Source organism: Thunnus maccoyii, chromosome 10 (assembly GCF_910596095.1).
Source record: "Thunnus maccoyii chromosome 10, fThuMac1.1, whole genome shotgun sequence".
Taxonomy (NCBI): domain Eukaryota; kingdom Metazoa; phylum Chordata; class Actinopteri; order Scombriformes; family Scombridae; genus Thunnus; species Thunnus maccoyii.
Window position 1 is genome coordinate 15,404,943 of NC_056542.1, and position 26,639 is coordinate 15,431,581.

General features: G+C 40.0%; 2 protein-coding genes across 5 annotated transcripts; both read right to left on the bottom strand.

Annotated features, from left to right (window-relative positions):
• Positions 1–171: 171 nt before the first annotated feature.
• LOC121905755 (meiotic recombination protein REC8 homolog) lies at positions 172–13,420 on the bottom strand. Of its 3 annotated transcripts, none has more exons than XM_042424257.1 (18): positions 13,383–13,420; positions 12,416–12,452; positions 9,953–10,021; positions 9,717–9,859; positions 9,532–9,607; positions 9,318–9,438; positions 8,260–8,359; positions 6,420–6,487; positions 6,251–6,329; positions 6,042–6,135; positions 5,779–5,956; positions 4,404–4,608; positions 2,166–2,353; positions 2,015–2,057; positions 1,596–1,680; positions 1,396–1,479; positions 1,165–1,274; positions 172–659 (listed from the first exon to the last, which is right to left on the bottom strand). In XM_042424257.1, exons 4-18 carry the CDS (start codon positions 9,847–9,849, stop codon positions 559–561), a joined length of 1,665 nt encoding a protein of 554 aa, XP_042280191.1. In that variant the 5' UTR covers positions 9,850–9,859; positions 9,953–10,021; positions 12,416–12,452; positions 13,383–13,420; the 3' UTR covers positions 172–558. The 3 variants fall into 3 exon arrangements, with proteins under 3 accessions (XP_042280191.1, XP_042280190.1, XP_042280189.1); XM_042424256.1 differs by lacking the exon at positions 13,383–13,420 and adding an exon at positions 11,785–11,951 and having other exon boundaries at positions 12,416–12,484; XM_042424255.1 differs by lacking the exon at positions 13,383–13,420 and having other exon boundaries at positions 12,416–12,638.
• A 113-nt stretch (positions 13,421–13,533) lies between these two features.
• Positions 13,534–26,524, bottom strand: setdb1b (SET domain bifurcated histone lysine methyltransferase 1b). 2 transcript variants are annotated; one of them, XM_042424905.1, is made up of 25 exons: positions 26,395–26,524; positions 24,574–24,777; positions 23,332–23,498; positions 23,188–23,231; positions 22,249–22,375; positions 21,980–22,150; positions 21,618–21,819; positions 21,453–21,526; positions 21,082–21,272; positions 20,783–20,912; positions 20,434–20,677; positions 19,980–20,093; positions 19,522–19,828; positions 19,141–19,402; positions 18,334–18,424; positions 18,133–18,249; positions 17,770–17,936; positions 17,390–17,614; positions 17,064–17,234; positions 15,818–15,948; positions 15,617–15,636; positions 15,389–15,510; positions 15,026–15,282; positions 14,840–14,928; positions 13,534–13,818 (listed from the first exon to the last, which is right to left on the bottom strand). In XM_042424905.1, the coding sequence occupies exons 1-25, from the start codon at positions 26,409–26,411 to the stop codon at positions 13,701–13,703; spliced, it is 3,762 nt and encodes a 1,253-aa protein (XP_042280839.1). In that variant the 5' UTR covers positions 26,412–26,524; the 3' UTR covers positions 13,534–13,700. The 2 variants fall into 2 exon arrangements, with proteins under 2 accessions (XP_042280839.1, XP_042280837.1); XM_042424903.1 differs by having other exon boundaries at positions 17,372–17,614.
• Positions 26,525–26,639: the final 115 nt, after the last annotated feature.

Consider the following 26,639-nt stretch of genomic DNA (forward strand, 5'->3'; position numbering starts at 1 on the left):
CCAGTTTCACTCAACTTACTTACTCTCCTCCTTGCACCTCCTTAACCCCTGCAATATGTTTTGCCACACCTGTCCTCCACTGCATAGCACAGATACTTTTCAATATACAGTGCATGCTTTCTTTACAGAAATAACTGACAGAGATCATCATAAAATGTTTATTTTGTAGTTCTCTAAAAGGGACACATCACTGTTTCTTTCAGTACAGAAAAACATGAAGTGAGGTCATTAAAAGTATGAAAAAATATAACAATAAAAACTGTTAAAATATTTATCTGAAATGCCATATAGTTGATACAACATGTCATAAATGGACCGATGATGTAAAACCATGCTTTTGGAAATTTTATGGCATATAAACATCAGGTAAAACGTTTTAAAATCTTATTAAATTATTAAATTTTAAACATGTCAACAAGACATACCAACAGCAAATCTTATGAACCACTATTTCATTTGTGTGACACTGTTTGAAACAACCAAATAATCCTCTTTCAGGCTGAACAGTAATGTTTGTTTTGGTGGTTTATGGGGACCTGAGTGACTGAGTTCATGTCACTAAGTCAGATGCACCTCTTCATCGTTCGGTCCAGGTAATATCAAGATGTCCCCATAAGGCATGTCCTGCTCCACACGCACCTTCCTGGCTGATAAAATCTCTACACACACACACACACACACACACACACACACACACACACAAAAGACACACATAGATAGAACATTTTAAAAGCCATACACTTAAAATCAAACAAACTGACAGTTCAGTTTGGTGGCATGAAAATTAACAAATATAAAAAGATCAAAATAAGCTCATATTAAAATTGGGTAAATTATCTTTTTTTTGAAATTGTATTATTTTTCTATGAACTGTTGTACATTATCCTCCAGTGTGTTGTCCAAGTCCAAGTGTTGCAGACACCAACAATATCACTCATCTTCTTCCCACCTCCCTCCCATTATTAAAGCTTCCACTAGTGACACCATTTGGTACTTTCAAAGCCCTGACTCAGACTTTTTTTCTAAACTGAAAGTCAGATCTCATAACTCACCAACCACATATTGATTAAAGAGTTTCCTTTGGCGCTGATGCTGCAACATGACCACAATTTCAACACATGAGTAATGGGAAGATTTGATGATTACTGAAATTGATGCCCTCACCCAGAAGCTTGTGAAAAATGTTGCTGACAGCTCTGCGGTCGGCGTCTGGCGGCAGAAGAGACTGAAACAGCACAGGTGCTACTTCGTGCTCAGCCAGCACCGGCATCAACCTAGAGACACACACGAGTAATGTATTCCTGTTTGCACACCAAAACAAATGCAAAGATCACATAAAACAAACTCTTGAGTTTCTAATATTTCAGGTAAAATGCAGACTTGCACTGTCATTACCCCGGAGACTCTGCTAACATTCTCCCCTGCATATCCTCCATCACCTCTGGGATGTCCTGCAGTGTGGATCTGGAGACAGTGGACCTGCCAACACACACACACACACACACACACACACACACACACACACACACACACACGTGCTTGTAAACATGACCACACTCATATAGTCACTCTATATATCTTTATTTATTACTTACCCTTCTCTCTCTGATGTGTATATGGGGGAAATCTCTCGAGACCCCTCCCTTTGGTCGGAGCCCTCCAGTATCAATGAATCATGGCCTTGACAAACACACACACTCTGGTTCAGCAGACGTTTGAAGACACTGCATTCACTTATATTCATTCTCTGGAGGCTTGCCCTAACCCTTAACCAAAAGTGACACATGCCTAACCCCCACCCCTGACCTGAGCCGCCCTCCCGTGAAGGAACCAACCACTTAAACTCATGCTGAACGCACGTACAGCACAAACAGTTTGAGGACAATAATTTCACCCCTCAGGTAAACACAAACAAGCTGCCCCCAGCCAACTGATTTAAATCCAAAATGTGGCATGAGTTGTGAAATTTTTGATGTATTGGTGAAATCTTGTGTTTTTTTTACACAAGTTTTACCTGAAATACCAAACATCTCTGATTCTGCAAAGTCTCTAGGGACCTGTATTCACACACAGACACAGATAGTTATTCATCTTGTGACATTTCCTGTCCTCCCCTGGTACAAAATGTCTCCACAAATATTCCCAAACCAAACACCCTTCCCCACCTCCTTGGGGCTGAGCTCATGTCTCTCCTCTCTTTCAGCCATCTCAGCCATCTCAACCATCTCACGCTCTCTTTCCTTCTCAGAGTCTGTGGACTCGGGCCCTCTCTCCCCGACCTGCAGGTCCAAACCAGAGAGAGGCGTGACAGTCGCAGCCTGTCTCCATAGAAACTGCACCTCTTCAGGCAAGACTGCAGGGGGGAAAAAATAGATTTGTGGTTTATTTTTAAAAAGGTTACTCAAGTCACGTCCTTGAAAATAGCAGCAGGTGCAGATGAGTATGAGAAGTCGGGGGAAAAAGAAGAATTGAAATGACATGTTTCACTTTACTTCAATTAATTATTACAATTACTTAGAGGCACCGACATCAATAAAAATAATGAGATTAGCCGCGTCTTTTCATTCACATTTAACATTTGGTGCCACTGGGTTTGATCTCACAGGAATCTGCTGGATTGATTTATAGCATAAGACAAAACTGATTTATGGCACAAAACAGGAAACCTGCTGTTCATGTTTGTGGGAATGATGATTGTAATTTAGAGCAACATTAGAGTGAAATGTAGATTATCTTAATGATGTTTATTGTAATCATGGACATAATTAAAGGAACAGTAACTATATAACCTACACTGCATAGTTTAAAATCAAATTTTTGTGCTTTTATAGGAACAACATAACACTTTATATATTATCTGTAGCTGTTTAGCTTGGAGGAGTGATAAGAAAGGAAAGAGTCAAATGATGTATTACTGCTGTCCCAGTTTTGTGGTGGTGTTTAAATGGACCAAGTTGCACTGATAAAGCTGTCCTCGTACTTCTATTTTTACCTAAAATGTTTTATAATGTATTTAATGGTTAATAGTAAATGACTGCACTTATATAGTGCTTTTCTAGTCTTATCGACCACTCAAAGTGCTCTACAATACATGCCAACATTCACCCATTCACACACATTCATACACTGAACCTGCTCATCAGCGATACGGCGCTTCCTGTCCAAAGCGCCCCACAATGTTTCTATGCTCACCCACACACACACACACACACACACACAAACACACACTCACACACTCACACACCGATGGCGCAGCTACTGGGAGCATTTCGGGTTTCACTATCTTGACCAAAGACACTTCAGCATGCGGACTGGAGGAGCCGGGGATATAGTCCTAGCATGGAATGAAGGTCAATCCTCTCAACCATGTTTATATTTGTTTATGGTAATTATATAACGTAATCACGATTGATTTGACGATATTACACACATGCAGATTTCAAAATTCTTCTACCAGTCTGATAATTAATACTTCTACACAAATAAATATGAGTTTGGACTTTAAAGATGTGTTTGTTCTTTACTTCAGCCCAACATGTACAGTTACTAATCTAAGATATGTGATATGTGAGCCTCAGCACACCCACTGCCCCCTCCCCACGCAGGTGTTTTCACTTAAGTTGCCTGATTAAAGCCCTTCTTTGACAGCTTGGCTGACATTTCCCTGACGCTCCTATTAGCTTTACTGCACCTGTTATCTTAGGCCCTTTTCACAGTAGACATTTGGACTTATTAGTTGTTTTTAATAACATTAACGATGGCTCCGTTCTATTTAAGTGTCCCAGTGAGTCATGACCGTGTGACAGCGAGCCAGCATGCATGACATCAGGATCCTGAAACTTAAGGAGCTAAATAGAATTCAGCAATCCTTAATTTTATTATTTACATATGTGCTTTACCTGCTGTGACGTGTCAAAACGTCTTCTATGAAAAGGACCTGTTGTTATTAGTTCATAAGCAGTGTCTGAAATCACACTATTCACATATTCACTACTCCCTAGATAATAGACGCTCAATAGTTTAGTCAATAGCGGACCGTAAAGTGAGATTTTAGACACTTTCTAATTATCATCATTTTGCATCATCACTGTAAGTTGTGGAGTCACAAAATGTTCATTACAAGTGTAAAATGTGGCAAATTACGTTGTGGGATTGTTAGCATTGTGGAATATTTGAGGGCACGATAAAGTAGATAAATTTACACATAATTCAGGCAGATAAATGACCAATATAGGGTCTATAAAGTAAGTAAGGAGTGATATCTGACACAAGAGAGTTTGGTGACATTACATGATTCTCAGCTCCACCCAGCTTCAACCTGACTATAACAGCCAGAGTAACTGAAAACCTTTAGCTGGTGTTTTATTGAGCATTATTGTATTTTTTACAGGTCTTTTACTGACAGGTGCAGGGGTTGCTGAGGAGCTCAGCGGCGGGGAGCCTCCTGTGAGAAGACGGCAGAGGGAAGAGGGGACGCGTGGTCTCAGTCAGAGGGTTGTCGATCTGCTGCTGCAGCACCTCCTGGGAGAGCTGCGTCTCTGGGTCGAAGAAGATCAGCTGCTTCTTCCTCCTCTGCCTCCTCACCTTCACCTCTGGGGGAGGCACATCCTGGGAACGGGAGGGATGAGTAAGTAAATTTACCAAGAACTTTCCTCCAGTCTGTCAAATGTATTCTGAGTACCATTTTGTGATGAGACCTCTCTCGTAAAGGGTTTATGAGTTGTAGCTAAAGGTTTTATTAATGGTTAACAAAGACAAAGTAAAAAACTGTGGTGCAACCAACCAAGTTCAAAGCACAAAAAAAATCTCCTGTGTTCGTTTAAGAAAACTAAATAAAAGGAACAATCTAACTGATTTGGGTGTGTGACCCCTTTTTTGTACTTTTTATTTTATTATTTATGAATTAAATCTTGAATCTTTTTAATAATGGATAGTACATTATTTACTCTGACACTGAAATGCAAAAAAGTGAAATATTATTAAAGTGAGAGAATTTGATATTGAGTTTATTAAATTCTTTTTTTTTTTTTGCATTTCACAGCTTCCTTCCTTTCTCCACTGTTCTCCATGGAGTAAATGATTTATTAATGCTTTATAGATCACTTATAAGTGTTTATCCTCCTCCAGCACGACACTTGCTTTGTTTTTCAAGTCAAGTCAAATTTATTCATATAGCACATTTCATATGACAGGCGTAAACTCGATGTGCTCTTCAAAAAGCTCTTTTAAACATAAAGAAAACCCTAAAATTGACATTTTGACAACTGGACCAAAATTCATTTTTAAACAACTTAACATTTACAAAAGCAGATTAGATGGATTTTCGTAAAAACCTTTTATTAATTGTTTATTAGCATTTATAACTGTAAACATGGCAGCTTATTAGAAACTGAGAAGCTGCAGACTCTTTATTAATGTGACTTTAATTTCCCTGCGATGCATGTGTCGTCTGGGAGAGGATGAACACCAGAAAAAGGGATTTATCGCAACCCAGCACCCCATAAACTACAATTATTAATGACTTATAGCTTCTTTATAAAACATTAGTAAAAATGATTAACATTAAAGCCATTAGTTACAACTTTAACCCCTTTATAAAGGATACTTTATTAGAGGATTGTCCCCTTTATAGATTTTTTTATTGGCTCTAATTGAGGATGTGATTATCTGGTTGTTGTTGTTGTTGTTGTTGTTGTTGTTGTTGTTGTTATTTGCTGTAACCATTCATCTACCAAAGGAGCCTCCTGAAGTTTGTCTCTTAGACACAAAAGCCGGCACCTCTAACTCCAGACTTCTTTTTACGCGTTCCTTTGCTACAGATGGTGGCGAGGGGAGAGCGGGCATGGAGACAGGGGTCAGCTGGTCTGTGGGGAGTCCGGGCTTCTCCACGGACGAGCCTGGCTCTTCCTGAGGCAACAAAATGGCTTCTTCACTGGAGAGAGCAGTAGGCTGTAACCTGACACAGGTAGAAACACACAGTCAGTGTGGATCAGCGTGCGTTCGAACTGATGCGTCCACATGCATGAGTCTGAATGATTTACTCGATAGTGGATCCTGTCGGCTCTCCCTCTCTCCCTTCCCTCTCCGTCTCTTGCTCTGCTCGCGTCACTTCTTCTCTTGCTGTCTCTAAATCTCCTGTTAGAAAAAGGTTAAAAAGAAGAAAAAACGATGATGATCTCTTCTAATTTCCTTTCTCCTTTAAACCCCTTTTGTCTAATAGAAGAAATGGGGCCTTAGTTTTCAAACTCACCCTCTGGGAAGTGATCCGTTTGGGCCAACAGGAAGTCGATAGTATCTGGATGATGATCAGCGAGCTCCACACCTTCAAACTAGCATCGAGAAGAGGAAAGAGAGGACAGAAAGATGGATGGAATTGAAGACAAACATGTCTTTATATGTGATTCTTTTGACGGCTGTACCTCTGCAGCCGGGATAGCTACTTGCTCTGTCTCTCTCAGGGTGATGCTGTCTGGAGATGCGGTTATGCCTGGCAAAAAAAAAAAAAAAGTATGACTGACATTAATAACAAGGCTCAATAGTATTTTAACAGCTACACAAGCTGCTGAAGCCAGCAGGCGAGGATACGGCTCATCAAGCAACAATTAAAGTGTTCTCTTCTGCTGAGTGAAATCCAGCTACACAACACTTCCCGACACCGCGGCATCAGCCTCGGCCAATTAGGAGGGTGTTGTCGAAGGCAGTCGGCTCTGCGCTGTCTCCGCTCTGACCTGACCCAACCTGTTTCTCTCCGCTCTGTGCTGCTCCATATTTCTGCCTGGATTAGCACAATCGGAGCTCTGTCTTTCTCAGTGACCTGTTGGCATTTCTGCACGTATCACTGCACACAGCCTGACATACAGTACGTCTCCGGACACGCTGTGATTAGGCTGTGTGTTATTGTAAAGCCGCACAGCTGACTTTTTAATTATATGTGATAATCACATAATGTGGATGGCCGGCATTCTGCATATTTTCTTTCACTGGAATGTAAATTCTTTCATTTGCATTTCAAACATCATCAGGCTGTGTTCAACACGGTGAGACGTCTGTATCAGCATCAAGTACGCACAAAGTAAATCAACACATTCAAACTCCATCATGTAAAAGTACTGTGAACAAATAGCCAACTGTGGAATGTAACTAAGTACATTTACTCAAATATTGTACAATTTTGAGGTACTTGTACTTGACTAAAGTGTTTCTATTTTATGCTAGGAGGAAATGCTAGGATATAATGTACTTTTTACTACACTACATTTATTTAGGAGCTTTAGTTACTTTTCAGATAAAGACTTTCCATGTAATACATATCATGAGCTTAAAAAATATGATGCATAGTTATAGAATAAAACTACACATCAGTATAGAAATGAGCTCCTATGTCGCTTACATGTAAATGCATCAGTAAAAATAGTCCAATAATGTCTGTATATCATAAATACAACAATCTGAATAGAGCCAATTTTGCATGAGTACTTTTGATACTTTATGTACATTTTGTTGGTAATACTTCTTACTTAAGTAAAATTTTGAATGCAGGACTTTTACTTGTTATGGAGTATTTTTATACTGTAGTATTGCTACTTTTACTTAAGTAAAAGATCTCAATACTTCTTCCACCACTGCAAATAACCTAACAGTTGAAGTTATTGCACAGATTCATGTTTACTGTATTTTACATGTTTGCCAGCAAAACAAATGGAAGAATAATTTAATCTTCAGCTTCTAACAATGAGGCAGATCAGCTTGTCACAAACAAACATTTACAAACTATCATAGAGCTAACGGACAAATGAACACATTCTGAATAACAATCCACTACACATGTAACCGTATAACACTGTGGTCTGACCATTTCTGTTGATCTCAATCAGTTTTACTTGAAACATTATAACAGGTAGATGTTTATTAACTGCTCCTGCTTTCTGCAGCTGTGATGCTTCAGACGTAATGATCAGCTGGATGTGCATTTCCTTTACTTATTAAAGTCTCCTTATTATACTTGTATTATATTATTGTGTCTTTAGTTCAAGATATGTCATATTTCTCAAGTGATGTAATAATCTAACTTCTATTTTCAAGCCCATTTGAATGACATTTCATTAAATTTTTCTGACAGTTAATCATGTAACTGAGTCACCATTTTAAGAATTTCTTTTCTATTTTTGCATTCAGAGTACATCTTGTTTTCTGCTGCTGCAATGACCCACTGCCCTGAAGAGATCATTATTTTGATGCCATCACATGAAGTCATCCTACCGCTCTCTAGTGCTGCAGCAGCAGCAGCAGCCGCAGCAGCGGTCGGAGCAGTCGGTTCAGAGAGTTCAGCAGAGGCTTCTCTCAGATACTCCTGCCCCATCTGAGAGACAAAGAACAGCCAGAAGACACTTATTTGTTATACGAATGATTAATAGTCAGCGCCCAGCTTCATCTGATAATGTTAAAAACCACAAACCAAGCCAGAACTCTTGGTGCAGTCAAGGACTCAGACCTGAATTTCAACAGCCACATTAGAGAAAAGTCAGCCTACTATCACCTTGAGAATATATCAAGGATTAAAGGATTTATGTCTCAGCAGGATTTGGAAAAACTTTTCCATGCATTTATCTTCAGTAGACTCGACTACTGTAACAGTGTTTTTAAAGGTCTCCTTAAAAAAATCGACCAGACAGCTGCAGTTGATTCAGAACGCTGCTGCTCGAGTCCTCACTAAGACCAAGAAAGTGGATCATATCACTCCAGTTCACAGATCTTTACACCGGCTTCCTGTCTGTCAAAAAAATGATTACTGTTGGTTTATAAAGCACTGAGTGGTTCAGGGCCAATTTCTGACTTTCTGCTACGTTATGAAGCATCCAGACCTCTCAGGTCGTCTGGGACACGTCTGCTTTCTGTCCCCAGAGTCAAAAATAAACATGAAGAAGCAGCGCTCAGTTTTTATGCTCCACATATCTGGAACAAACTCCCAGAAAACTGCAGGTCTGCTGCAACTCTCAGTAAATCAAGGCTGAAGACTTTTCTGTACTTTGCTGCTGCCTTTTTTTAAATCAAATCTGAGGCTTTTGATTAATATCTTACACTGCTGTTTTATCTGTCTTATTCTATTTTAACTTATTTTTTTATTTCCAATTTAACACTTTTTAATTGTATTTAAATGTCTTTTTATATTGTCTTGTGTTGCTTTTACATTCTAAATATGCCTCATCTTATTTCATTTCATTACATTTAGATAAGCACTGCTTCTTATGATTTATATCTTTACCTTCATCTACAGACTTCTGCTATGTGTTCATTTCCTTACATGGTTATCTGGGTACCTGTATCAGTGTAGTGGGACTGGGCATGGCGCCCTGCATGGACATCACTCCGAATAAGGGGTCTGGAGCTCCTTCTGCCTCTTCCAGGAGACACAGAGCATCCGGGAAGAGCAGAGCTTGTCTGAGAGACAACAAGAGGCCCAGCAACAAGTAGCAGGTGTTATTTTCTGTTTGGAAATGCAGGCAAACATGAATGAGGAGCACCTGGACTCACCTGCTGTGATCATCTATATCAATTTTCTGGGAGGTCCTCTGTTTCAACAGCTGGCCAATAATGGACTGAAGTTCCTCTGGAAGGACACAAAAGGTCGACCCCCCTCTGATGTTAGATAACACAGAGGAATAGCGCACCTGTCTCAGCAAGTCTCTCTCTCCTCTGACCTGTTCATGATTTCTTACCCAGGAGAATAGCACACTGTCGGTGGTACACAACAATGACGCCATACTGGAGCTGGGAGGAGAGGTAGAGGGAGAAGCGAGGTCGCGGGAGACCCGGCGCAGGCGGTGGGACCTGCTCCAGCACGTAGTTCATGATGTCATCACTGTACGGGCATTTGTTTTATATTAACGTGGACTGCTCCCAGTTCAGCCAGTTATGAAGTAAATATGTGAAAATGACTTAAATAACTCCTCACCAGGTGCTTTTAACGTTGACTTTGAGGAAATCCCGGCGAGGAACTCTGATGCCTTTTGTAGCAACCAGCCTGAAACGGTTAAAAGGACAATCTTGTTTGGTGTTTTTTATTCGTCAGGATAAAAACAGAAAGAGAAAGGGGGGATTAAATAAACTACAATCTCTCAGACTAAACTGGCAATTATAACTGTTTGCTAATTACTGTTTACTGTAAGTTATGGTGGCTTGTAACTCGCTGTTTTACAACTGGAGACAATAAGCTTTCTAACTGAGCAGAGATCCAACAGAAAAATAAACCACATGGATGTAAAAATGCTCTCATAATAATGTGACATTTTTTGTTTATGTTTTGTTTACGAACAGGCCATTTGAGGTTGTTTTTTTTACACGTCTTATAATTCTGGTTATGACCCTCCAATGATTGACAATTGAAAACAGTCACAGTGATCTTACAGTCTGTTGGTATATTTCATTACTCATACCGGCTTCCAAACGGGTTGCACACAGTCATGAAAACGTTATTAACAAGCACTGAAGTAGACTTTTTGACTTTTATCACTGTGTTCACACTGTTCAACACTGATACATTTGCTAATGTCTCTCTAAAAAGCTGTTTCATGATTCTGATCTCTAATAATCTACTAGTTTATTCTTCACATTGTAGTAACTTTTCATCATTTGTGCTTTAAATCACTACACTGACTAAAAAGAGCCAAATATAGAAAAAAATATCTTCTGAAACATTGCTTTGATAAACTTACTTGGTGAAAGTTTAACTCATCTCTTGACTCTAATCCGTCCCTCAATGAGCAATTTGATGAAAGCGAGTTTGCAAACAAAAGTACACATATACAGTATATAACGGTAAAACCCTGTGCAATATCACTAAAATGTTAAATGATTCAAAATTGTATCATCTTACAATAATTGTAGTATTTTTAGGGTGAAGTGTAGGATATTTGTAATTAAAAACAAACAGGTTGGATAGACTAAACTGAAAATAAAGGCCTCAAAGTACAAAATCAATGTAACAAAAATGATTACACTTGTGACTTCCAATTAAGACGAATTGCCTGAACAAGGTTATAAAAAAAAAACCTGTGAACACCACAACTTTCTGAGTTTTGACCTGGGTTGTGTCTAATGCTACATGGCTCCACATGTTGAGGAATTGAATGAACAAGTAAAAAAAACAGATTTTGAGACTGCATGAAGATGAAGAAGGTACAAGACCATCAGTCGGCTACTGAACAGAAGCCAAAACACAGTTGCAGCAGTGGTTAGGAGATACAGAGACTGGTATATCATCCCTGCCCAGGAGGTTCAACTCTGCCATCAAAAATAAAGACGACACACAAAATACTAAAAAGTAATGGAGTCTCACTAATGAAGGGTGTGCTGTTGTTGCTATCCGTTCTTAAATATGGATCTTTCACTATAGTTAAATTAGTCAAACTTGTTTTTCAAATGAACTGGTTTCAGTCTTCTTGGCAATTGTCTAAAAACAAAGAAATTGTATTAATGGACAGGATTTGTAATTACTTAACATTTTAGTGATATTGACCAGAGGTGTATTCAGTTCTGTTTTATACTGTACAATTAATTTACACACATAAAGATAAGCAAAAAATACAAATGAGCCGATCTGTCACTGGCCAACAATCCACCAACCACAAAGGCACATATTATGTAAAAGGCACGTATAACTGCTTCTATCAGTCCATTCACAAGTTTAAACATTGATCAAAGAAACACATCAAGTCATAAAGTGTCTTCACTTTAATGTCACATGTGCACCAAGGCTTACACGCCTTTTTTTTGTCTTCACGTAACCTTTGACCTTCACCTCATCTTCAAAGCTGTTGTCTTTTGTCAGCAGCACTTCAAACACTCAGACTTGATGTTTTGGTTACTGTTTACATTAACAGATGTGTGTGAACTTTCCCACTGATCCACCTGTTCTCTGTGCACCAAAATGAGGCGGAGAACCTGGGTTTAATCTGCAGAAAACATTCAATATATTAAAGATTTACAAAGGAAAAAAATGTGCGTCGGTTGTACAAGCTGAACATTTTTTCCAAAAGGAACAAAATCTCTAAAATATACACTGCACCTTACAACCCCACCGAATATTAAGTTGTTTAACGGCTTTATTTAATACCAGGGATAATTACAGGGCATGAAATTGAACCGTTTACTGATCCTGAATGTATATTTAAGGATTGTGTGCACACAAAGAGATGATTTAGGTGTTAATATGAATTTTAATGTCTGTATAGTTTTCCAAAAAAGTGAAGTTTCTTGGAGGAAGTCTCAGAAAAAGCTCGAATAGCAGTTTTCACGAATTCATCATTTTCACGGTCCCAGTGGCGAATTAAAACTCTAATTAATCTACAAAATGGTCACTGTAGAGTCGCTTCACTGTGATAAGTCGAAGTAAAATAGAGAAAGATTTATAACTCACCAGATTGTAGAAAAACATCCCGTGTGACGCTTCAACACTGCGGGGTAATAAAACATTTTCAGCAAATCTTTCAGTAAATCAGTAGAAACGCGACAGTTTCTGTTTCAGTGTGATGGAGGCTGAGATGAAGTCTGAGCCGCTTTGATGGTTGTGATATTTATGTTTTAGCTTTACAATGATTGGTCAATCCCATTTAACAAATGAAAATTTAATTCTCCCGTTAGCTCCATGCAAGAAACCTAGAAGCCAGAAATCAATTTAAATAATTTAATTTTTGCATCTGCTGACTAATTAGAGCTCAAGATAATAATATCGAAGTAATTTTCAAACTGTAAATCACTTCGGAGACAAATGAGAACTTTAAACAGCGACGGCATGTCACATAAAACATCTGGATTAGGATAATCTAAATCTAAATGGTGACACTGGTGACATTCAACAGGAAATATCCTGTCAGTACGTTGGTGAAAATTGTTCATACATTAATAATGTATTTGTGAGTGTGTATATTTTCCATACACGGTTGTTATTTTAGTCTTTTCCATAAAAATTAAACTTTTTCACCTTGAAGTTGTACCATATTTGTCTTTTTTTAAGGCCTACAGTATGTTGTTATACAAAAGAGAACATACTGGAGCTATGGTTCATTAAAGAAAATGAATTTTTTTATTCAGATGTAAAGAAACACATGGATAAAATGAGACAAATCAGGAAACACATTCATATAAAATAACGGCAACAAAATAGCTGTAACAAAATTCACTGATCAACTTAAAAAAAACAACAACATAAACACAAAATTACAGTGTTGAAGGGTTTTTTTTTTTTGGTTTTTTTTTAAAGGTGCAGTGTGCAGAATTTAGTGGCATCTAGTGGAACGGACTTTTCAGAAATATGCAATATAATATTCTTATGTTTTAATTAGTGTATAATCACCTGAAAATAAGAATTGTTCTGTTTTTGTTACCTCAGAATGAGCCCTTTATATCTACATAGGGAGCAGATCCCCTTCCACGGAGGCCGCCATGTTGCACCGCCATGTTTCTGTTTCTGTTACAGTAGCCCAGAATGGACAAACCAAACACTGGCTCTAGAGAGGGCCTTTCACATTTTTCACGAGTTTTGCAGCCACTGTAGGTTCTCCTACACGCTTGGAAGGGGAGAGTGAGGGGACGGGTATTCAGTTGGTTGCAAACGACAACCTCACTGCCAGACGCCACTAAATCCTACACACTACACCTTTAAGTTTCCTATAGATTAAGTAGACGGAGTGAAGTCCAACAGATCACAGCAGTCTTCCTCTGCACTCAGTGGATCCACAGCAGCAGAGCAGCACTTTGCCCTCCACACTGCCCACCTCGTAGTTGTAGTCCCAGGTGAGCTCTGTGCCGGCCCGGATCCGCCTGTACAAGGACACAAGCAGGCAGGTCAGAGCAGGATAAGACTTTAACACTACATACATACAAATAACAAGATAGTGTGCATTAATAAGTATATTAATGTTTTTCTTCTTCTGTTTATCAGATTATTTGGTTTTGTGAATCAGCAAATGGCTCTTTGTCTGAGGACATTTCTACTGATGGAGAATGTTTAGATTAATACAAACCTCTGAAACAGTAGATAAAACACCGAATGTATAAAACCCACTAGAGAGCATAAAGATGACACAGGACTGCCCCCTATGGCTGTGTTCAGACAGACAACAGCTCTGTGTGAAAAAAACACCTCGACCATGTTCATTTTAAAGAGGCCGCTGCTTTGATGCATAAAGGTTGCAAATACAGAAGGCGACGGCCAAAAATACGCAGTCCTGCAAAAAGTTTAACCCGGCTCAAGGCTTGCTCAGTGCTGAACAGTCAAATACATAAAGAAAAGCCCCTGCACACTGTCCTGCTTACTGCTGGAATATTTATTAGTTCACAACATTTCAGTCTGTTCAACTTTCATCAGCTGTGACAGACAGAATAGACAGGACAGTGTGTGGGAGTTTCTCATTGTTTTCAAATTGCACTTTCCTCTGATGCACCTGACGCATATTCAGTTGTTCAGAGATTTGCCAATCAAATACACAATATCAAACACTACTGGTAGCGTCAGTGCTCTAATTCAACTATTCACCTGGCTATCACTGAAACAATTGATAAACAGTTACAGTGATAACTTTCCAGAGTTCAGAGTTGTAAATCCTCCTCCCATAGCATTATAAATCTATGTGCAGTGTTTTGGCATCTAATAAGCCTTCAAACTCATGGATCTGTTACTGACTCACATCTCATTGTCTCTCTCTTGAATAAACACCAAAGGAGCCTCTTGCCTTTTGTAAAATTTTTGGTCTGAACACCCACTAAAGCCTAAAATCTTTCTTCTTGAGGCTCCTGAGTTTGACAAAAACATTACAGCTTCTGTGATTCATTGCAAACTCACTTGCTGGCAAAGAATGCCACCCAGGGGAACCGCAAGTCATGTGTGTCCACAAACACGTTCTGGACGAAAAGGTTAGGACTACAGCTGTGCTGTAATGAAGAGAGGAGACAGAAATGACATTGTAAGAAAAAAATACACAGGAAGGGAATTTAAGTGACTTTAAAGCTTTTTTAATAACAGACTTACATTAAGGTAACGCCCAAGGTTGCCTTCCAACTTGGCATCAATGATGTAGCAGGACTCCTCGCCATCAAAGAACTGACGGGTGTTTTTGGGAGCGTTGTCTCCACCTGCTCCGGTCTGTCCCTGCTGCCCTGATTTTCCTCCCTGACCCCCCTGCCCTCCCCCGCCTCCAGGCTGACCTGTTTTTACCATCATGCCATGACTGTTCTTCAGAGCGATGCCGCGTGTGGATTTCACTGCTACCTGCTTTTTAGTCACACCTGAGCCAGAGCGAGCAAGAAAGACAGGAATGAAAAGTGAAAACAGTTAAAAGCATGTGGTCATGAAGCATTTTCACATTTCTCCCTCCTTCCCTTCTCCTCTTACCCTGGGGGACTTTCTCTTTCTCCTTGTTGTCTTCAGATCCGGAGCTGATGGTCTGAACATCGTCACTGTCAGAGAGCGTCATCACATCCTGCTTCTTCCCCGTCGTCTCTGACTTCACATGACTACAAGAAACACAAAATTATTAAAATCATCAACAGCAGGTATTAGGATTGATCACTGAGTTTGCTAATTATTGTTAAATCCACAAAGTGAGCAATTCCAACACACCTCTTGCTGTCTCCAGATTCCTGTGATGGAAAACAGAAAAGGAAGCTGATGAGCATGTTGATTTAAAATCTTTCTAAAAATGATTTATTTACTATACTATCATTTAAAAAAATATTTGTGAAACCCTGTGATATATCCCTTACATTTAAAACACAGAGCTCGCTCTTATGAAACATTATTCTTGCTTCTAGCTTTACTCACCTTCTTCAGTCCCTGGCTGGTGAGCCATGAGGCCACTTTGCTCTTCCCCGTCTCCTCTGGCATGGACGGTGGCTTTTCATCATCAGTTCCTCTGGCCGACGCACTCAATCCATCTTTACTATCTTGACTCCCTGGGGCAGGAAGTAGAGAAGTGTGTGAGACGACAAAAAATTATCTTCCAAACTGACCTCTGGACACCGAAAATGAATATTGAGAAAACACTGTCACTGTTTTAAAGGCAGTCAATGGCGAACAGCTTAAACATTTCTACATAATAGGGCAGGTGTGTCTGAGAAAGATAAAGTGCAATGTCAAGGTATGCCCTTCAGCTCTAAAATGTAACCTAAAAGACACAAAGTTGGACACTCTGGCATTCATACTCACATTCACAAGTGGCTTTTATTCAGCATTGATGGATCACATATACTGGTATTAATCACTAACTAACACACATCTAACACTACGACTACAACTAAGTCATATGTGGATACTATAGATCTTTCCTGCTCTTTGAGTAGGTCATAACTCCATAGTGTAATTTTACTATAGTTGTTTCTGTCTACTCCGTACATACTATTTTCTTTCTTCCTTTTTTCCCTGTTTAAGGGTTTCTTTTGGGAGTTTTCCCTTATCTGAACTGGGAGTCTAAAAGTAGAGGGTGTCAAAATCTGCACAGATTGTAAATCCCTTTTTGGCAAATTTGAGATTTTAGGCTATATAAATAAGATTGACTTGACTATAGGTCCTTCTAAACTCCTTTAAATAAAAACAGTGAACACTGACTGTCTCTTCCTATCAATAAAGTCATCAAGTGCTTGTTAGACAGTTTTATAGCTGCTACCCCATGAAAATATGGGTGGCTGCCTCTAAACTTTCTGAAACTGTCAATCTGACAGTCACATCCACTTCATGCAGTGATTGGCCAGATGTGTGAACGTAAGAAAGTCAGAGGAGTCTGATCTCTCTCAAGCCCTCGCTCTTTTTTCAATTTTTACCCAACTATTTGTCACGTGTCCAAAAAAGTTCAACACTGTGAATTCCTTCCAGGAGATACTATGTGAAAATGCGCACTGTTATCCCCATATTTAAACTATTATCACATCTCTATGACAGCAGGCTTTTCACCCCGCCTTCGAGTTTGGCCGTTCAGATAATATTGCTTTCTGACGTGGTCACGTTATTAAGAACTGGTCCATTTTGAGCATACCCCCAGTCATTATTGCTCCTAAAGATGCCACTAGCTCACCTTCCTTGTTGCCTTTAACCTGACCACGTGTGGTGTAACTCCTCCACACGGAGCTGGAGCTGTAATAGTTATCCTTCACAAACGTGTCGTCTGAACTGTCACTTTCATCTTCACTCTTAGAGTCTTTGTCGTCATCGTCATTGCTGTCCCCTGATGAGCTTGGGCTTTGAGCTGTGAAAGGAAAAAAAAACAAAAAAACGGTGAACCATCATATAGAGAATGAGCAGGAATAACGTCAGCTAGAATAAAGGCAACAAACACTGCTGCAAATCTAACCAGGACTATTAAGGACTGCTTTAATCTCTCACCACTGGACTTGGACTCACCCTTCTTGGGTGGTCGGCCCACAGGGTTAGATGATACTAAGGCGGAAGGTTGGATTTTTATCCTGGTCATGTCCACACCACTCCCCTCGCTGTCCGAACAGTGAGCCTCGCTCTCATAACCCTCCTTGAAGTTCTCCACACTCTCTATATGGTCCAGGTTAGCAAAATATTCATCGCCCATCTCTAGGCCTTCTTTGTCAGCAAAGTCGTCTGTCAAGATTTTACCTGGTTAAGTGGGAGGAAACAGGGAAAGGAACTAGTTAGCTTGTAATCAAGTCACCTGCAGTAGCAACGTAATGTATAAACTGATAAAGATGTCTAAATGTGTGCCTGATTTCATCACCCATGCACTTGTAAAACCATTAAGTCCCCTTCCTCACCAGCGTAGATGCATACAAAAGAGCCCTTGGCCACGTCATCTAGGCAGCGGATGCCCCAGCCTTTGTTCTGGGTCTTGAAGAGCTGGAGACGCACCTGCAGGCCGTGCTGCACCAGCTTATTGGTGCACATTTGAGAACATTTGCAGCGCTTATTACATTCGTAGATCCTGAATGAGAGTGGGAGAGAGGGCAGAGAGAAGGAGAGATAACGGCCTCTGAGACAAGACAGTCAAATTAGCTGTTTTATTCAACAGTAATTATCTTCTTATGAGGTTATGAGGGGTGACAGCGAGTTAGTTTTTCTGTAGAGTACACCTCAAGTGGGAAGTGTTTTGGTGTGGGATGTGTGTACATATGTCTGACCCTGTGGGCAGGCACTCCTCTAATCGTTTGTGCAAATATCCTGCATTTGGGTTGATCTGTGCCCCCGGTGTACAACCCGTCGCCTGGAGGGTCAGCTGGTGGCAAGAGCATTTGGACCTGTAATTAAGACACAAAGAGGTTAAAGCACAAAGACTTACTTCAGAATATTAACAATAATATGAAAAAAATGATTTTACTAACTTGTCTCGGCAGCCGTCAGTGCACTCACACCCAACCAGGAAGTCTGGACTGGTGTTGATGAATACTCCGTCCTCAGGAATACGCTCTTTACCTTTAAGAGCAGAGAGGAAAATCTATCAGTTTCTCTGCAATCACTTACTGGAATGACTTTTGAAAGTAGGAAGGTGCAACTAAAGGCAGGTCATCGTTCTTTATAGATTCATATTATTACTTTTTTTACACAGAAACACCTGCAGGTGAAGTGGGAAGCTGAAGGCTCGTTAAACTCAAAAGCAAGATAAACAAATAACACTAATTATAAAACCAATTAAACAGGGATTGAGGAACAATTAGGAAGTCAAATTGGAACAAATGGATACAGCTTTTTTTCCTCATTCACGCTCTTCAATAATCAACATTGTAACTGGGAGGTAACTGGGTTCACTATAAGCATATACTGCATGTATTTATCTACTCACTAGAGAACAGATTAATGTCGGCATCAAACTACACAATATCAGTCCGATGATGGCCTGACCTGTTAGACATGGGGCACTGGGAATGTAAACAGTGTAAGACAATGACATAGCATCTAGAAAACCTCATTATGTATCAATAAAAAGACAAATGTGTCTACTTTTTTGCCCTCTCTCACCTAGTTTGACAACTTCTGACATTTTCTGGGGCATAGACCATTCTTCCATACACGACTAGTAACATGGCAAAAAGAAGAGTGACAATCTCAAAAAGCAGAAATATCACGGAGATTGATCATGGCATACGCCTAAATGGATCTCTTCTTTATTATCATCTTAATGTTATCCTTACTGTAGGCTACTTTAGGAGGTGGGGTGGAATCAATTTCATTGACGCAGGAAAGTGGGATGTCCTCCTTTCCTCGAGTGATGTCTGGAATATAATAGAAGGGCCTCTGTGGCTGGAAGGGCCGGTCCACAAGCACGTAGGGGTCTAGACAGAACATTTCTAAGAATATAAAGTCACAGCGTGTCTGGAAGAGGTAGTGCTGGATCTCTGACATGTTACGCAGGCAAAGCCCGCAAGGAGCCTTGTAGATCACATGGAAGGTCATCTGAGGGGCGAAAAGACAAGTGAAGAGATGTTATAAGAAAATAAAATAAAAGCAAGAAATCTATCTATTTTATGGTTAGGGAGAAACAAAATTATTTCTCTCCTCCCCCTATTGTTCACCTTGCGGTTGACTTTGCGTCGTCCCGTCATGCGTCTAAAATCGTACAGTAAAGGTGTGAGGAGGGGGTTCTTTCCTCGGTGCATGTCTGATTTTGCTGGTCGGACACGATTCAGACAAGCGGGTTGACACGTGTGTGCCAGGTAAAAGATGCGGTCTGTCGGGGCACGGTATGAGGGCTGATGTGGGATGGTGGCCATAGCGTGGGCCACAGGAGGAGGTGGGGTAGGAGCCAGAGAGGGCAACTGTCTCTGAAACGGCTGTGTGAAAGTGACGGTTGCACTATTTGGGGTATTTAAAATTCTTGCACTGTGGATTGATAAAAAAAAGAAAAAGAGAAAAAAGAGAGAGAAAAGTTACAATTTCCTTCTTTCTAATGTGATTGTGCTCTGTGTTATCTTGTGTCCAAACGTGCTGTCCAAATAACAACTTATTAGGTCAAACAGTAAGGCAGACTCACCCAGGCAGGTTGCTGGGACTGGAGGAAAGAGACTGCATAACTTTGGAGGCATGAGTGCCTCCCACTCCAGGGACAAATGGAGAAGTACTCTTCTTTGCCATCTGATGTTTATTGCTTAAAGACCACAAGGAGAGAAAAGGACATTCAGTCAACATCATAAGTCTCAAAAACTGGTTAAATCTGCAAGATTGAATGAAGTTAAACCTCAGTAAATCTGATTATCTAATTTCTTTCAACATCGTAATAAACAAATAAATGTAGAAACTACAGTTGGGCGATGTCTACTGCCATATTGGCATATGACGATGATAAGATCCTGATCTTACCTTGGTTGATTTTGTGCTTGAAATTGTAATATCAGAAAAATTAAATTCTTCCTCAGCTTCAGCTGAATACACCTTTAAGCAAGATGCCTTTAGTTGGATCAGCTAGATGTTGAGTAAGATTCACTCACTCGATACGTGGAGGCTGTGGAGGCTGCAGAGTTTGAGAAGGTTGCAGAGTTTGTGGCGACTGTGTAGTTTGTGGAGGCCGTGCAGGCTGAGCGGTTTGTTGGAGCTGTGGAGGCTGTGGCGGCTGTTGAGGTTGTGGTGTCTGTATAGGCTGGCCGGATGGGGTCTGCTGTGATGTGACAGGAGAGGCTCCAACATGTCCATCACTGGTGTACTGAACTACTGGGCCTTTACTTCTCAGTGCACCTGGAGATTGGAATTGAGAAATTAAATTAGTGAATTTTTAAATTAATGCAGTGACAGTCTAACAGTGACATGGTGAAAACAGTACTGTGTGTACATATATGTTACCCATGTTAGGCCGTGTCCTCTGCTGGCCAGCGAGCTTCTTCTCCTGGGTGTTGGCGGTGGTCATCTTCAGGTTGAACATTGGCTCCAACCTGGTGGAGCCTCTATAGATCCATTCACTCCTCTTATCATCCTGATCAACACCAAACACAACAAGGAAGTTACTCTCTGTCATCTGCTGTTCAAGTCAACAACTATTCATAACTTTTTTTTGACTAAATTAATGTGGATGCTTTTAACAGAGAGCCGTCAAACCAGATGAACGTGAATATTTTTTAATCTCAATTCTGATGCAAACGTACCAAAAAGAGGATCTTGACCAAGCTGCTGTCCACTTCCTCCACTTTGCTCTTCCACCAGGTTCCCTCCCACTCTGTTTTGATGATCTGGCCGAGTTTTAGGAGCACCATAGGTCTGCTAGGATAGGCAGTGATGTACTCCTCGATGAAGTCTCGACATGACGCATCCTCTATGTCCTCCCAAGTATGCTTTACTGTGAAAACAAGAATAATCTCACTCTTATTGATCAGTGAAATGAATCAGCTCTTTTTCTAATCTAAGATTAACATAGGAAGCATTTAAACAAGTAATTCTAAAACTGGATTATCAGTAGAATTTACTGGATCTTACAGATTACAAGAGAGGAGGGGAAGACAGAAAAATGGGCTCTTACGTGGTCGACATACAGGGTAGAGCTCAGGTAGTGTCACATATGAGGCATAGCCATCATCGAAGAAGATCAGAAACCTGAGACACACACACAAGGAGGACATTAACCAAGGAACAGCGGGAGTCAGCATATCCCCACCTTTAGTTTTATTACTCTTTGTCCTCCCACCTCATTCGGTTCTTGTTGTTGGGCATCTCTGCTACTATTCCAGCATAGAGCCACACCAGGTTGCCATCCTTGTACTTGGCGACTACACGGGCCCCGACATAAAGACTCTCCAGGGTGGGGTTATAGTCGAAAGCCACGTGATTTCCAGAGAGCAGACTTTTGCCTTTATCAAACTTTACTTTATACTTGTAGATACCGTTTCCTGAATATGGGCAGAGGATGTGCAGTATTAACGACAGAGCAGAGCAGAAAGCATAGAATAAATATGTTGAATAATGATAAAAAATTATGAAGCTACAGGAAACATAAAACCTTGAATGTTTAACATCACTTTAAAAGAAGTAAATGTTGTGGTAACACACCGACAGGATTAATGGCAACAAGGGTGCCTCTGTGCCAGATTTTGGTACGTTTCTTTCCCAGAATGCTCATCCCGACTCTGAGCTCATCCTCTTTCATTTTCGGGTTCGGCTGGGTCATCGACTGAGATGGAACCTGGGATACAAACACTGCTGGTACTGAAGCGTGAACACCTAGAGGAAAGATGGGCAACGCATGCACTTTTAGTATCAAATTTACCATATTTTCACACAGGTAAAGAGTGTGTGTGTGTGTGTGTGTGTGTGCTCACCTGACTGGGCTGGAGGTTGTGCTGGAGATCTGAGCAGCGGTGCACCTGGTGAAGTCTTACTGACCATTTGGACCAATTTTTGTACCTGCTGGGAGGTTTTCTGTAGAGCTGTGGATGTCTCTTTTAGCTGTCATGATACATAAACAGAACATCATCATCTGCATACACAGGAGCAGTGCATAAGTCCTGTCGTCCCCCTCAGGCAAAATATCTTGGATGCTAGAAAACTAGATTTTGACAAAGTTTAAGGAAATGATGTGTGTCAATGGTCTACTTCGGTATTCTCAAAATATTTGTGAACATTATATGATTAATGGCTCAATTGTCACATTTTTACAACTGTGCTATGTGGTCAATTTTGTGTTATTTTATTTATATATATATATATATATATATATATATATATATATATATATCACAGTTACATCCCTTCTTTCTTTCACTACACCACTGGTTTATTGTTCATTCTATTTATTTGTTTATCTTTATGAAATCTATATGCATTTCTTCTACTGTTTGGACTGTATGGTTAGATACTAAACTGTATTTTGTGCATTATGTGCAATGAAAATAAAGCTGAATCCAAGCTAATCTAAACATTTGTTTGTTTGTCTTTATGATGCATATTGTAATATCTCAAAGCAAACTTTGGGTATATGATCTAAAATAGGTGCTACTAGCAAAAGGTAAAACAACAGTGTTTTCAGAGACTGCATAATTCATGGTAGACAATCTCTTTTTTAGTTACTGTATTTTAGATACTGGCAGTAATATTGTCAAAAAAAGATCTAAGCCATGCTCAGAGAGCATTTTAGTAGAACACAACAACAATAATACATCTAAACTCCCTTAAATCAAACAACCCACTTAAGCGGTATTAAGTGGTGAAGTTACACTGTAGAAATGCAGAATGATATAATGAAAATCTGTTGCTCTCACCGCTGGATCTTTGACAGGAGTAACAGTCTTCTTTGGAGGAACCACTGAAACATTGTGAAGAAGAGAAACAGGTCACTAATAACTTGACTGTTTTCATTTCACAGCAACATTAAAATGTTCTCATAAGAAAGGAGTATAACTTACAACAACCGACAGCAATGACATCATCATCGTCGTCGTCATCTATCTCAATGACCTCGGAGGACAGCACCCCTCCAACGCCCCCTTCATCCTCTGAGCTGCTCTCCCGATAGACGAGGCCATTCCTATGGTAGGTTGCCTTCACGAGCTTTTCACACTCCAATATGGACCTGAGGAAGAGGAGGGAGGAAAGATCTCAGCCTGTAATCCGATCCAGTGGATCAATATCAAGTTGATGCTGACTTTATTAAGCGGATCGGTTATCTCCCATGATGTGACAGATCCCATTAAATACAGTTTCTTCATCAATGTATAAAATTGAGTTTGCACTACATCGATTCAGTCACAGCAGGTCTTTAGTGCCACAGCAATCCGCCTCAGGTTACCTTCTATAAAAATGATTGCAATCAGTTCCACAAAATATAAAACAGCACTAGTACTGGACTGGTCCTTTGTATAGACTGATAACCTGAGTTGAAGTATGAAATCAGTATCAGGAGAGGGAAAAGTTAGATCGGTGTATCGCTGTTGTACTACACATCCCTCTGCCACACATTACACCCACAATTAGAGCTGCAACGATTCGTATAATTACTTTTGCCTGCAGTATTATTTTGAGCCTCATCTTAAGCATTTCATCGTACAGATGACGTGTTATTCTGCACAAATTACAAAGTTGAACTCGAATTTGTAATCATGTGTAGTGCTAGCAGAGCCACATCTGTTGAATGCTGTGTGCAGTAAATGCTCAGCTCCATGTGTTTGTTAGAAAACCTGTGTCAGCTTGTTACGGTGTTTATTTTGGCTGACATTTATAACGCTCATCGGAGAAATGTTGATCTGCTCCTCCACTCCGTCAACATTGTATCATGCACAGGCTGCTTCCAATAAACAGCTGGCTTCCACGCAACAATCAAAAACTACCATCTGTGCTGTAGACTTCTCCGAAGTTCACTGGAAGTACCATCAAATAATATACAGCAGGTTTTGAACACTGTTATGTATTGATTTGATACATCAGGCATGTATGTGTGTGTGAACATTCACAAATAGGTGGCACAATAAAAAGTTGCAACATTATCCATGCTAACAATCAGTAAGATGTAATAAAATCATCAAAACTCAAATATAAGATTGTGGGCTTATTCTTCACTAAGGTGCAATACATTAGATAAAACACACCCATAAATAAGAAAAAGACTTTGGTTACTAATACAGGACCGGATGCCTTTTGTATTTACTTACTGGTTGGCATCAGTTAGGAGAGTCTCTGTCATTGCCTCCTCCTCCTCTTTCTGCTCTACCCATTCCTTCAGCTGTGTCAGCTGAGCCTTTTTCCTCTGCACAATCTCACTCTTCTCCACGGCCTCTTCAATCCACTTCTTCAGCTCGTCCAGAGAAATGCCCAGTTCTTCCTCCAGACTGGAGTCCCAGCCCTCCACCTCCATTCTGAGGAGAGAAAAGGGAAAACATGAACATAATTTTAAATATCTATGCATAATTCTTATAAACAATGTTGTATGACAACAAATGTCAGATAAAAAGACTGATGATGTCAAACAACAATTTTGCACAGCAGGGCATTTGTCAGTTTTAAAATTAAATATTTTATCAGTCCCACATTTATTGCCAATATTAGGCATTTTATTTATTTATTTTTTGTTCCTGCCAGCATGTCACTTAATGCAACAGTCACATGAGCGACAGAGTAAACGTATAACAATCATTTTTTTAAAAACACATAATGGAAAATACTCATTTTCATTTAGCAAATCAATAAATGATTCGATCTTAAATTGATCATTGAGCCTCCACAACTCAGAGAGTATGAGTACCAAACATTCACTGGATAAAGATCTTAACTGTGAGTATTGACTTGTTTTCCTCTTTCCTGTTGTCGTAAATAAATTATCGTTGGCAACTGAGAGTGTTCACCACACTTATAAATAGATGAATAAGCACATAAATAAACAGTCTTTATTATTGGAATTTGTATCAACTAATCAACCAATCATATAATCAACAATTCATTTAAAAAATATTTTAATAAATCCATAATGAGAATACATTTGCAACATTGTGATATGTTTTAGAGCTGCAACAACTAGTTGATTAATCGCCAACTATTTTGACTGTTGTTTTAAGACAGACATGATCATAATAATGACTCACATCATATTGCTCAACCCTAGTTGTAACCCTGCTGAGAAGGCTGACCTGTTATGCATGTGCATGGCTGCAAAGACCCATAAGAAATGCAAGTTGATATCTGTCGGTTTTGGTATCAGCTCCTCGAATAAACAATAAACATTAGTGCATCCTTCATCATATGTCAACTTGATTCAACTGCACGTTTTTTCGGGAAGCCAAGTGATTTCTGATTCCACCTGAATCAGAAAGCACTACATTCAAAAGCATTAATAATGCATGCAAACTCCACAGTAGATAGTCTGCACCTACTGTGGAGTTGGGCTGCAGTTAACCTTTGGACAGGGGGGCAAATGTGTGTGAACCTCTGAATCCCTCTTCTCAGTATGTTGATGTTTGCTTTGTTTACGAACCACTCACACAGCAGCTGATGGAAATCACTGTCCCGACTAAATAAGCAGTTGCAAGAATATAAGAAGCTGGCTCAACACAGCTATTGGCGGGTTCATATATAACCATTAATTCATGTAAATATAAATATAATGAAGCTGCCAGTTTGAATTGGAGTGTTACTGGTTAGCACAACAAGGGGTACCGTGAAAGCCAAAATCACGTGAAGTTATCTGGATATTATCCTGTATCCGTCTCAGCTGATAGAGTACCAGCTAACCTGAGCCACAATAACTCCACTGACACTTTAAAACAAGGCACTGACCAAAAGATGACTATCTGAGGCTTCATGCAAGTGAGAGTGGGCTAGCTCGTTAGCCTAGCATTAGCATGCACAATGTCTCATCTACAGTCTGACTGATGCAGGTGGCTGGAAAACAAACCGCACTGTGCTCTCCAGTGTTGCTCTAAAAGAGGCGTCAGACGGTGCAAATAAAACTTCACAAAGCGAAAGCACCCAACACTCACCCCTCGCTGCTTTCCATCCTCTGTGCTCGTAAATATACCGTTAGCCAGCTAAAGCTACCTGCTAGCTACATTTAGAAGTGCATGCTTGCTTTGCTTCCCGGGGTATTCGAAGTGGGCGGTGTTATCTGCGCTGGTAGGGCCCGTGAGACGGAAACCCCGCACACCCATGCCCGGCTAGTATCTAGATGATAACCCTAGAACCGCAGAAGATCTCGCGAGAGTAGTCATTTTAACCCAAACCATGA